Source organism: Galeopterus variegatus, unplaced genomic scaffold, assembly GCF_000696425.1.
Source record: "Galeopterus variegatus unplaced genomic scaffold, G_variegatus-3.0.2 Scaffold5662, whole genome shotgun sequence".
NCBI lineage: Eukaryota > Metazoa > Chordata > Mammalia > Dermoptera > Cynocephalidae > Galeopterus > Galeopterus variegatus.
In genome coordinates this window covers 134,803-148,197 of record NW_007731773.1, presented here as the reverse complement: position 1 = coordinate 148,197, position 13,395 = coordinate 134,803, and the positions used below count along the sequence as shown (strand labels likewise).

The 13,395-nt window shown below is 39.2% G+C and overlaps 1 protein-coding gene and 1 non-coding gene across 2 annotated transcripts in view; one reads left to right on the top strand and one right to left on the bottom strand.

Moving 5' to 3' along the window:
- Window positions 1-1,766: 1,766 nt before the first annotated feature.
- Window positions 1,767-13,395, top strand: part of LOC103605228 (chromosome unknown open reading frame, human C9orf135) — a 104,603-nt gene continuing 92,974 nt past the window's right edge. Inside the window, exon 1 of the mRNA XM_008589814.1 lies at window positions 1,767-1,973. Within this exon, the coding sequence (XP_008588036.1) occupies window positions 1,822-1,973 (152 nt within the window). The 5' untranslated portion in view covers window positions 1,767-1,821. The remainder of the gene's footprint in view (window positions 1,974-13,395) is intronic.
- On the bottom strand, window positions 11,483-11,556 carry TRNAI-GAU. The gene has a single exon. It is a non-coding gene; the product is annotated as a tRNA-Ile (tRNA).

Here is a 13,395-nt window from a genome sequence, read left to right as displayed (position 1 = left end):
AAGTAAAATAAACACACAAACAGATGATAGTAGTGATGGTAATATTTTTGGAGCAACAGCAGTATGCTATGCTTTGATTAGAGAGAATTGAACTTGACATGGATCTTATTTACTGTTTTAAAGTTAACATATTTTTCTTTTCATTCCTTCAAGAAGAAAAGGGCTAAAACAGTAGTCAGCACTTTACTAGCACTTAGTTGGTGATGGTGGGCTATTTATTTGGTTTTAGCTGTGGCTGTCAGTAAAATAGGAACCTTAGCATACCACAGGTGCCCACAATGTGCAACACAGGCCACAGAAAAGCACTTAGTAGCTGAGTGTAATCAAATTTGTAAAATCTGATCCAAAAGAGCATCTTACGGGCCGGCCCGTGACTCGGGAGAGTGCGATGCTGAGAACACCAAGGCCCCGGGTTCGGATCCTATATAGAGATGGCTGGTTAGCTCACTGGTTGAGCGTGGTGCTGACAACACCAAGCCAAGGGTTGAGATCCCCTTACCGGTCATTTTAAAAAAAAAAAAAAAAAAAAAAAAACAAAAGAGCATCTTACTGTTTATCAGAGCACTATAATAAATCTTTTGTAAACTATAGAATTTATTTGTAATGTGAATTATCTCTTAATTTGTCTGTTTTTAAGTTTGAATTTTTGTATACATGTGGTCTTCTTAAAGTAAGACACTTCTGAAATTAATGGAAACCCTAGCAAATTTAAGGTAATCAAACATAATATTCATTCAACACTGAAAAGATGCCATATACTAAGCACAAAGCTGGGTAAGAGTGGTGGCCATGAATAAGTCCATTTATGCCCTTAAGTTGCTCAGCTGGGGTGGGGAAGGGGAATTCTGATGTGTTAAATATTCTTTTCTTGGAAAGTCGAAAATGGAATAGGCACCTTTCCTACTATAACACATCTCTCCGATGACTTCTTGAAGGCAATGCCATAATCTTTCTGAAATCTTCCCACAAATAACTGAAAACACAATCAGGTGATGGATTTGTGTTGTCACAAAATATCGAAAGTTACAATGAGGAGAACTTGGCAAGTCTTGGGGAGCAGAGTTCCTGGAGCCCTAAACTGTACCTACATGTTGTCTTTCAGTGTCATAGCCCGAAGGGACATCAGATTCTTGTGTCCACCCAACTCCACGGTCCCATTCCCCTCCTTCCTTTTTTAGAGGAAGAAACTAGTGCTCAGAAAAGCTAAGAGAGCAGCTGAAACTGGATTCAGGCTTTTTGATCCTTAAAATTTTTAGCTGATTTGCTGGGTGATTCTGTTCCTCCTCTTTCGCAGGTAGGAAAGCTGTATAGCTGTGACGTAATTTGGGGTTTGAAGGGGTGTTCTCTTGCTCCTTTTCAGTCAAATTTAAATAACTTGTAAGCAAAAGGTGTGGTGGCAACAGATGATAGGTGGTAAAAGTGTCCACAAGCACAGCCCGAACAGACCCGTTCCAGGCTCAGGGACTTTGTTATCCACTTAGTCCTTAATGAACCCACCGCTTTCCCTTAACTCCGACCAGCCACTCCTCGAGGATTAGGCTGGTGGATGGAAGAAACTACAAATCCCAGGACGCAGTTCCCCCTCCGAACGCCTATAGTGCATGGTTGCTACCCTCATTGCATTCTGGGAAATGTAGTTTCTCATTAGTAACTACACTGTGTAGGAAACCAGGGCTATTAGTTTGAAGGGATCCGCCCCTTCATTGACCCCGCCCCAGGTTGCTTAGGAGATGAGAGACGCCGAATCTTGGTCCTTGTAGTCGTGCGGGGCAGGACAGGTGTAGAGGGAAGTCCTCCGAGGTCTGTACCTCGAGGACGTCCATGGAGACTCATGACAGCTCCTGCCAGGCCTGGTGCGACAGTAGGCAACGCTGGTATGAGTTCGGACCCACGGACCTGCTGCAGCGCAAGGGCTCCCTGACCCTCCGCTCCCATCACAAGAGATACTCGAAGCCAGTATTGGTGTATTCCTGGTGAGAGAGCTCCCCGAAGTTCCCGGGATAATAATGCTAATTATTCTCCTTTAGGTACTGGGGGAGGGAGGAGAGGGGAAAGGGTGGGACAGGAGAGGAAAGGAGAGTAGTAGAGAGGGGACAGGGGAGAAGTAAGGAAGCAGCAGAAGAGAATGAGAAAGGAGGGAGAAGAGGAGAGAAAGAGGAAAAGAGAAGAAAGAGGAGAGAAAGAACAAGGTGAGAGGAGAGAAGAACTGGACAGGAGAGAAGAGAGAAAAGAAAGGGAAACAGACCTTGGAAGGAGAGATGGAGAGGCTGGGAGTGAGAGTTGGGGCAGCTTAGGAGGGGATAGGAGAGCCCTGCAGGAACCGCTCCCCAGCTCACACTGAGATCTGCTGCAGCCGAATCCCTGCACACCTGAGGTTTGAGATCATCCACTCAGGGGAAGGAGTTGGGGGTGTTTGCAGAGTCCTGAAAATCATGTTTCTGAGACAAGTACTTATTCATGAAAGGCAGGGCCCGTTAGAAGGCCAGGGGCACAGCAGGAGGGAGATGTATGTTCAGAGGACCAGCTTCCAGGGCTGTCATTTCTTCTGTGTGTGTGTGGGGGGGCACACCGAGTGATTTGGAAGAGGTTCCTAAATATCCCCTAGGCTACTTACCAGGACTCTTCTGGCCAGAGATTGCAAACTGGCATCTCCCACTGGGTAAGACCAACAGACATACTTTGGCCTGCACTGTTTACAATTTTTCTTAATTAGTTGGCCATATTAAAAACTAGGAAATTTACATAAAAATCCAGAGTATGTCTTCTCCTGAAATGTTGAAAGGCATGCTAAGAGAGGATTTTATTCCTCCTGGGAGCTATGAACGTACCAGAGCTGAGCGCTGGCCACTCCTTAAGATGGTACTTGTTCTCCCTCTAGTAACTTCACTCAGAAACGTAGTTCTTGCCTGGCCCCAGGAAGCATTTGGCTTATTTCCTGTGCTTTAGGTTTTGGGCTTGGAATTCATTCAGAGATTCTCTTTTATTTACTAAATGTCACAGTGACCAATACCAACACCATGACTTATAACTGGGAGAAAAGTGGGGACTTTTAGGGCAGTTAGGATTCATTTCTTTGAGTCAACTTTCCTGGCTATACTGTTGACAGTAATTAGTCTCAGAGAATTTGGAATATTTGGGGGAGGTGGGCAGAAAGGGAGAAATGAAAAGAAGTCACACATTTTATCTACTTTATACTTTTGCTTTTGAAAGGAGATGAATGATTTTGATGCTAGCCCTAGAGCTAAGCCCTACTAGATCCCATTTATTCATGTAATGTATGTTAGACCTGCAGTTTCTGTCTTGTAAACTTTCTAAAGCCTACTCCCTGCTTTCCCACAAACTTACTTCCTTTTACTTCTCATCCCTAAAACTGACTCTGCCTACTTTGAACTCAGTATGAGAGGTTACATAGATTTGGAATTCAAAGCTATTCTGAGAAACAGAAAATCCTCTTTTAGCCTCATATAGGGCTTACCTCATGGCCCTCAAGCAAAACACTTAGCTCTTCTGTGGTTCTGTTACTCTGACTTGGGTCGTAATATAAATCACCACTGCAAGTTATTGTTAAAGAGAAAGACCTTTTGCAAAGGGATAGTGCTTCTGCTCTCTGCTGCACTACAATTGCTTTGAAAAGTTTCCTGTGAACATTATAGACATCAATAGCAAAACCACAGAAGAACATAAATGAGAAGGAGGTGACGAACCTGGTAAGGGGAGAAAGATAGCGGAACTCTGTAAATCATTCCAGCCACTGCTGAAAATGTGGAGGGCTCTCATGCTGTTTGTTATAGAAAGAAAATTTGAAAACGGGAAGACTTAGATTCAACCCAGCAAGCATTTATGTGTCATTCACTTTGCTACGTGTTGGGAATACAGAGATGGAAAAACAGATTCAATGAGATAAGCGTGTAAAGCATTTAGCTTCATGCCTGGAACATAGTATGCAGTCAATAGTATGGTAGCTAATACTATTTATTCAATATAACAATGGTTAAAAGTTTGGGCTCTAGGTTTGAATACAAACTCTACTGCTATGTGATGTGGCAAGTGACTTGACTGCTCTAGGCCTCTGTTTCTGCAACTGTAAAATGAGGATAAGATTATTGTAAGATTAAATGAGGTATTAGTATGTGAAGTACCCTTTTTAACATATAGTCTGCCACATAGTAAGCACAGTAAAGGTTATTTATATGTATGAGTATTAGGACATGGTCTTTGACCTCAAGGAATTTCATAGGCCAGTGAAATACCCTCCTCAAGGAGAATAATGCTAATAAATTGAGTTTCATCTGATTTGTGCAAAATAGAGATGAGTATAAGAAGCATAGGTAATGGGGTGTGTGTGTGTGTGTGTGTGTGTGTGGTTTCCTGAGCAGGGTTTTGGAGGAAGAATAGGTGTTCCATACATGGACCCAAGAGAACAGGCAAGTGTGATGGGATAGTGGGAAGCAGCACCACAGAAAATAGAAGTGGTTCTCTGTAGCTGGCAAATATAGTTGATCCTCATTATTTGTGGATTTTGTATTTCTAAATTCACCTACTTGCTAACATGTATTTGTAACTCGAAATCAATACTTGAGGCACTTTTGTGGTCATTCGCAGACATGTACGGAGTGGTGAAAAAAGGCAAAAAATTTGAGTCACCCAACATGCGTGTTCCCAACTGAGATCCAATAACATGACACTTAACCTTCTTTGTTTCACTTCTCATACTGTAAACAAGCATCCCTTTCATGGTGTAGTTAATGCTACATGTTTTTGCATTTTTGTTGATGATATTGTTAAAATGGCCCCCAGGCATCGTGCTAAAGTGCTGTCTAGTGTACCCAAGCACAAGAAGGCTGTGAGGTGCCTTACAGAGGAAATACACGTGTCAGATAAGCTTCATTCAGGTGTAAGTTATAGTGCTTTTGGCAGCGAGTTCAATGTTAGTGAATCAACACATAGATTAAATAAGGTGTCTTTAAACAGAAACACATGTAAAACAAGGTTATGTATTGATTGGTTGACAAAAATATACCAGAGGCTCACAGGAACTTAAGCCTATATTTCCGCTAGGAGCAATTGTTCAGTGTTTGCTAATTGTGACTTTATAGAACATACAAATAATAAGAATCAACTTTAAAATTTGAGAAACTCTAGCATTTTCTTAGCTGGCTGTATTACTGGGATTCTTGTTTTTCTTCTCCATCCAACCAATCAGCAAGATCTATCCTAGAAAATCTGCATAAAATTCAGATTGTATAAATTTCTAAATGAATAATGTCATTGAACACTTTGTTTACATGCATTTTGGTCATAATTGTTTGCTTTCTATTGATCTATTTTGTTATATATTATAATTTTTACTGAATTTTAATATATTTTATTAGTGAGTTTTTTTTAATTGATGAACACCAAATATCTATAATACACCACTTGGGTGGTCTCTCAACTGAGTATTTGATCAATTAAGTGACAGTACCTATAGGTACAACATAAAATCTGTAACTGGGAGATATTCTGACTTACCTCTGATTTTATAGTTTAAACATTTGGATGTTTCCTGTGTTTCTCTTTATCTGGCATCTAATACAAGTCTGTCTGACCTCACTGCACATATTAAAAACAGTTGTGTATGATAAACATGATAAAGTGATATACTCAGAATGGTTGTTAGGGGATATCTCTGGTCCATAACTGGGATAAGAAATTGCCAAAGAGCCATCTCCCATCTCTTCCTTGCAGCTGGAGTGGTAGGTCGATACAGCCATATCACCCTCATCACACCTTGATGTTTTTGAGTGAGAGATAAGTTTTCTAGAAGTTATCTTTTCCTTCCTCACTCCTGTAGCAATTATGGAGCCATATCATCAGGCTCTCGTTAGAAAGTCTGAATTGAGGGGAAATTTTCTCTTGGGATATCTTCCCACTCATTGGAATAATGGAGTACTAAGAACCAGAACAATTTAGACTTGCCCTTAATAAATTCTTTCATGTGAGGCTTGTTCTTATTCATTCATTCACTCACTCATTCATTCAGTCACTCATTCATTCATTCATTCTCATCTTTTCCTTGGCCAAATTAACATCTGGTAACAAGTAATAATAATTTAAAGCAAAGAAATTCATTCAGATCTCCATGGAGACAGTTCCTGCTCTGGTCTCCATGGTGATACTTAGTTTTAAAGACTCAAGTTAATTTTATGTATTCGTAATTTCAATTACTCTTCTTTCCTGCCTAAGCCCTAAATTAATGAGCCTGGATGTTTTACTCCTCCCTGCAATCCCCCATAATAGGAAGAAAGCAGAAAGAGAAAGGGAATAAAATGAAGAAAAACAAAATGTGGTGAAAATTGTGGGGTAAGGAACTTCATATGTGCAGGGTAATAAATTAAAATTAAAGGGGAAAATGAATCTTTCTGTAAAGCTCTTCAGACTTGCACCCCATTGTGTTGTTTGAACAAGGAGGTCATATGTATTTAAGGTACTTCACATTCAGAGGAGAACCCACTTCTGAGGCACCAGAACACCATTAGTGTACTTAAGTAGAAAATAGTCTCTGAATTTTCTAATTTGCTGTACCGTTCTTCCTGTATTTAATCAATGATTTCCTTGGGTACTAACCTGGAAGTATTTAGAGTCCCTCAAATCACCGAGGACCAGGCTAGAGTTATGTAGATCTTACCTAGCCAGAAACCCTGTCTTCCTACATCTCCAACACACACTCAAGATCTAGGATAAAAAGCAAAGAAAAAAACAAAGCCCCTTTAGTAACCACATGCAGCAGCCTGCCCCTTTGCTGAAATCCATAAGGGCTTCCCCTTTTACCAGCCCTCCCACCTTTAATATAGACTGAGGCCCTCAGTTGAAGACTTACTGACTCTTACTACATGCACATTTAAGACAAGTTTGGTTATATGGTTTCCATGCATACAGCATATAATTTGAGCTGGGAAGAGAAGAGGCTTTAAAGGGGTTTTTTGGTCAATAGTGAGAAGTGAGAAAAGCAAGCCTCAGGACAAGGGATAAGAACACAGAGGGTGCTCAGTTAATGTTTATCAAATGACCAGGTAGAATAAAACCAGAGATGATTTTCACAGCCATGATCCTGATGCAACAGGACAACATTGAAGCATGAAGCATGTCACCTCTGTATAAGTGAGCATGGAAGGGTATAACACATTAGACTTCTGTTTAGAATAGTAGAGAATTTAAAAATGGGAGCCAAACTTGTGCTGTTCCTAGTTGCAGTGCATGACATACCATCAGGGACTGACAGGTACTAAGGAGATTTTCAATTAATGTAGGGACAAACGATATTTGCACTTCAAAGAGATATTTTTATTTCTTAATTCATACTTTTAAGAAATTCCAAATTATAATATCTTGTCGGCATTTAAGATGATGTAATAGTAGACTAAGGACATGGACATATATTCACTATCTAGTGGGTAGCAGGGTAAGAAATTTGCATACAACTCAGACACATATATAAAATTTATTTTCTAAAACCGATCCTCATAACTTCTCAATTGTTGGTAACTAGAGAAAAAGCCAAACATGCCAATGAAAGCTGATCTTTGTTTCTTTGAGTTCAAACAGCTTGTCTGAGGTTAAAATAATCTCTTTTGGAACAGTGCCCACTCTTTCTGAGTCCTTCTTCCTCCCTCTACTCCTTCCCCCAATGCCATCTGTGTGTATGTGAGGGACTGAGGTTGTGTGATATTTTGGTGGTAGGGGAGTGAGGTCTCCAGATCTATGTGGGGGTCCAGATCTGTGTGGATGCTCTCCATATCTATGTGGGGGTGCACACCTCATCCTGGTCCAGCTGCTGGTAAATTTGTAGCTAATCCTCTTGGTTTGTTGAGGTGTCTCTGTATAAAGATTCAGTCCCACTTTGGCTCTCACTGGTACTGCAGATCCTTGCAAAGTCAGGCTTGTCCTCCCCCAGCCCCTGACTTAGGCTGGTCCCCTGCAGCCACTGTTGTAGGGGTACATCCTCTCTCAACATGGTAGCCTGCAGCTAGTCCAATGACCCTCAACTCTGTTTCCATCTAAATGTACTCTAGAGAGGGTGAGCATATGCTGTGGTTTGCCCAAGATAGTTTATTCCTGTTGGCCTGCGACTTACCAAGATCCCTTCTTCCACTTTCCAAAGTGTCCTTTCGTTTTTCGAAGATAAGTTATATAACCTATTTGTGGTGTATTTGGGAGCTTCCGTTTCTTGTTGTTAATAGAAGTTAAGGAATTTAGAAGCCCTTTTTTTTTTTTCTCAATAATACCTGACTTTCCAGAAAAATATCTTGCTCAGGACTCAAAAATTCATTGTGTCAGTCAGAATTTAATAAGCAACGTTTTATTTTTCTTCATATTTCTAGTGAAGCAGTCCTAATTCTTCCTAAGGCAAATGCAGATGCCTCTGATTTATTAAAGCAAAGTTTATTTTAAAGAGGATTTAGTAAAGAGATAAGTGCAAAGATTAATATTTGAAAATATAATCTCATTATAAGTAAGTTTTTTTAAAAAAGCGTATACTGGATCCTTTCTTTGCTTGAAAAATATGTGTCTATAGACATTGAAAAAAGACTGATACTTACCATATAACATGAAATGTGTATCACTGGATTGTAGACTTATGGATTATTTGTCCATAATCTTTTTCTCTTTGCAACTTTTATGTTTTCCATAGAGAATGTGTATTATTTTCATAATAAGAATAAAGTAAAATTACTTAAAATAATTTTATATCATTTTCTACAGCTTTTTCCCCAAAGCAAACATTCTCTAAATGATCATAATTTAGACATAATACTTCTTCTCTTTCAGAGACTGAGTCACTCTTCATGGTTTATTATGAGTCTTTTTAAAATATCTTTTTAATTGCTAGTTTATGTTGGATAAAAAGGATGATGCTATTCACATTCATTTGGTTTAACCACCCTTTCATTCTTGTCTGTGTTCTATAATGGTAGATCCTACGCCACAGTTATTTTTAATCTAGTCGTACGTTCTTTTTCCTCAACATACGCACATTACCCACAAATGCTTTTGAATATAATTGTTTTGGGGGAGGAAGAATTTTAGTTTTCACTTTTTCAAGATGAAATCCATGAGACCCTGCCTTCTTTTGCCCTGACTACATTTTTCTTTCAGTGTATTCTCTTTTATGAAATTACAATAAAACGCTTTTCCTGAAAACCAGTTGTTATAGATAGTTGTGCTATGACCTTTGTATGAAGGTTTGCTCAACTTAACTGGCATTTACAAAAATAAAACAGTTTTGCGTGCAATATGAGCCCTTGTAAAGCAGAGTATACAGAAGAGGCATTTCCCCACATGGGCTCAGTTGGATTAGGAAAGGTCATTGCTGTATACAAGTACCTCTGACATGAGCCAACCCCTACCCTTACAACCATCTCTTAACTGGGCTGTGGGAGACCCTTGTAATGCTGCTGTAGCATTCCCTCTCACAGAGTCTCAAGTACTTGTTCACTAAGCTTTCTTTTACTTCACTGATGATCTCTTTCTAGGTAAAGGTGTCATGGTTGAGGAAGGAGGTGACAAGAATTGTGGAGTTTAGTCACATTTTTATGAGGAGAGGTTTGGTGTATGGACACTCAGATACCCAGGTGCAGAGCTCTGGGTTTTTTTTTTATAGCACTAGAATTGTTAGATAAACCTCTGAGTTGCCCTGGGAACTCACCCCCAAGGTACCATTTTCTGTGTGTACTATTTTCTATGTGGTCAGAACTCTTTTGGTTGCAATTAACAGATACTCAGCTCACACTAGCTTAAGCAAATGGAATGCATGAACTCATGATATTCATGGATGGTTGATTACCAGATAAGAGGAAGGGCAGGGACACAGATGGACCTTAGGAACAACTGGAACAAGGATGTAAATGCTACCAGGTCTCACTTCATTTCTCTCTTCTGCACTTTGTGTGTTTGCTTCATCTTATCATGGAAGACTGTGGGAAACTTGGCTGCTGCAGATCTGAAACATATAGCTTACATCTTCATCTCACAAAGAAAGTTTGGCTTTAAGGTATTTTCAGTTCTGGATAATAAAATTTCAGGTCAGATGTCTATCCCTGGGCCAACTATCTGTTTGGGGTCATATGATTGTGCAAGGTCAAATGGGAACACGGCAGCTCTCTAGTAGCCATGGAGCAAGTTGAACCTACCCAGGAGAAAGAGGGAGTGCTGGGCTGGCAGTTCTGCAGATAGCTACTGTAGTGCAGAGGGATTTCCAAATGCCAAACACCCAGTTTTACAGCAAAAATTTAGAACATAACCCATTAATATATTGGGGATTTCATCTGTTTGATGTTCTTTTGATTTTAAACTCCTCCTCCCCCGCATCCTGTACCTACCCAATGCAGTTTTAAAAAATTGACCTGAGATGTAATGAGCAGAAAACAGAAATCTCATGTAGAGATTAGGTGAACATATTTTTGTGGTGCTTTGAACAAGTCAGTTGTGAATAAATTTGAGTATCATATTATTGTTTTTAATAGACACTAATCTTTTATTACTCTGTTTCCTTAATTTCATTTTGAAATACAATTATATTTTAATTGTTATTAGTCACACTGTGTATTTTTTTAATTCTGATTTAACTAAGTTTTGATGCATTTACAAAGATAATTAATTAGCAGAAATATTATAATATGTTTCTTTGCTAAGATATTAGATTCCTAATCAGATTGTTCCAGGTTCAATTAAATGGGTGAATTAATATAATATCATTTATTTATTGCAAAGTAAATTTTATTGCAAAGAATTTAGCCTACTTTTATAGTAAGTTATAGGAAGAGTATTTTGCAATTAAAATATAAGAATGAATGACTTGTCACAATTTTTTAAGCACTTGGAAAAGCTCTGAATTACCCAGCCAGGAACCAGAAACATTAAATGAGCTTTTAAAAAAAAAAAAAAAATCACTGTTCTTTTTTGTTTGTTTGTTTTTTCTTCCCAGATGAAGAGTTCTCTTTTGAGTGGCATTTATTAAAAATATATTTACGGATCTATTGCTATGTCATAGGCAGTCTACTGGGTTGGCGATTTGACAGTGACCATGACATCGTCCCCTGCCTTTAGGAGGTCAGATGTTACTGTGACCAGAGACAGGAATGGGGAGGGCTAAGTGAGCAATTGCAATGCACAGTGGTATGTGCTGTGATTAGGGGTAAGCAGGGTGCCCTGGGAGCATCCAGGAAGGGCATTTAACTTAGGCCTATTGGACCAGGGAAAGTTTCCAAGAGGAGGTTCACCTAGCCTCTAGGATCCACAAGGAGAACTAAAGTATGGCGCATGCATTTTCAACTGAGGGCGGCACTGTCCATTTCCTGAGAGTCTTTGGAAAGATGTGTGGGCATTTTTTGTCACATAATGACTGGTATCTTGAGATGTAGAGTGTGTAAATGTAAGAATTGTAACTCTTAGTCTTGGGGTAGACATAGCATCATTTTTTGTTGTTTGTTTGCTTTTTGGTAGCTGGCTGGTACAGGGATTGAACCCTAGACCTTGGTGTTATCAACACCATGCTCTAACCAACTGAGCCAACCAGCCAGCCACGGCCATAGCATCTTAATAACATTTATCTATCTATTGATATGATGCCCAATTTTACATAAACCTACAGCCAGATGGGTGGGAACAACTGAGCTAACATGTATCTAGGGTCAACATCTTAAGGTTAGCTAGTTTGCATAGGGCCATTCATAACAAGGGTGTGAACAGCAACACTCCTAATAGATCCAGTCATAGATCAAGTCTCAGAAAGGGAATTCTCCACTCATTATATATAAGAATCCTGAGCTTTCAGAGGTCAATGACACTGGCTTTCCTTACAGAAGTGCATGCCAATACAGCAACCAATAGACCATTGCAGGCAAACTCCTAGAAGTTCAGATATTGTGACCTTCTACCCAGATGTTGGAAAAAATAATTATGTGTTGTATGAATTATTAGAAAAATTTAGTCTGGATAGATTGCATGATTTTCTAATTGGGATTTTTTTTTACAAGGATGTTAAACAATGCTTGTATTAGTCCATTTTCTGTTGCTTATAAGAGAATACCTGAAACTGGGTAATTTATAAAGAAATAAAATTTACTTCTTTTGGCGTTTAGGAGGCTGGGAAGTCCAAAGTCCAGGGAACACATCTGGTGAGGGCCTTCATCAATGGGTGGCCTTCTTGTATAGCAACACAGGGTATCACATGTCGAAAATGGGCTGAGCAAGAGAGCTCACCTGCTTACTTGCTGTCCTTGTAAAGCCATTAGAACCATACCCATGACCACCCACTAAACCGTCAACCCATTACTCCACGAATGGCTCTATCCACTCACTAGGTCATGGTCCTCACAATCTAATCAACTCAGAAAGACCCCATCTTTCAAATACCATAATCAGATTTCCCACCCTCTTAACACTGTTAAATGGAGATTAAGTTTCTAATACATGTACTTTTGGCGGACACATTTGACCCATAGCAATCCTATAATAAGTAGAAGTAATTTGGAAAGGCTACCTCTGGTGTGCTTACACTTCAGTCAAAGTCAGTGTGGTGAATGGAATGTGCTGTGTCTTACTGGCCCAGCCCATGCCCATGTGGCTCTGAGACGAGCAGGTCAAGGCACAGCAAATGTCCTGCCACACATTCAGGTACAAGTAAGAAATTTTCTCCCACTATAAAACCATCTGGGCCTAGCACTATTTGGGGGAATAACTCTTAGCTCTTTGACAACTTTCTCTATTTCTTCCTTAGAAATCATCTGTTTAAATTTTTTGTCTCTACTGAGGGCAATTTTGATAAATTGTTTTTCTTAGAAAGTTATGTATGTCATCTAGCCTTCCAAATATATTGGCATAGAGTTATGGAAAGTAGTCTTTAATGATTTAAAGTATTTCTTCTATTTTGATGGTTATATTTTATTTTTTAACAATTGTATTAAGATATAATTCACATGCCATACAAATTACTCTTTTAAAGTGTATAATTCAATGGCTTTTAGTATAGTCACAGAGTTGTGCATCCATTACCACAATCAGTTTTAGAACATTTTCATTACCCCCAAAATAAACCCTGTTCCTCTTAGCCCTTACCCCCAAATCTCTTCCAGCCCTCAGCCCTGAAGCCCTAGGCAACAACTGATCTATTTTTCTGTCTCTATAGATTTGACTATTCTGTATAGTTCATGTAAATGGACTCATACAATATATGGTCCTTTTGACTTACCATAATGTTTTCAAGATTCCAAATCTCTTCCAGCCCTCAGCCCTGAAGCCCTAGGCAACAACTGATCTATTTTTCTGTCTCTATAGATTTGACTATTCTGTATAGCTCATGTAAATGGACTCATACAATATATGGTCCTTTTGACTTACCATAATGTTTTCAAGATT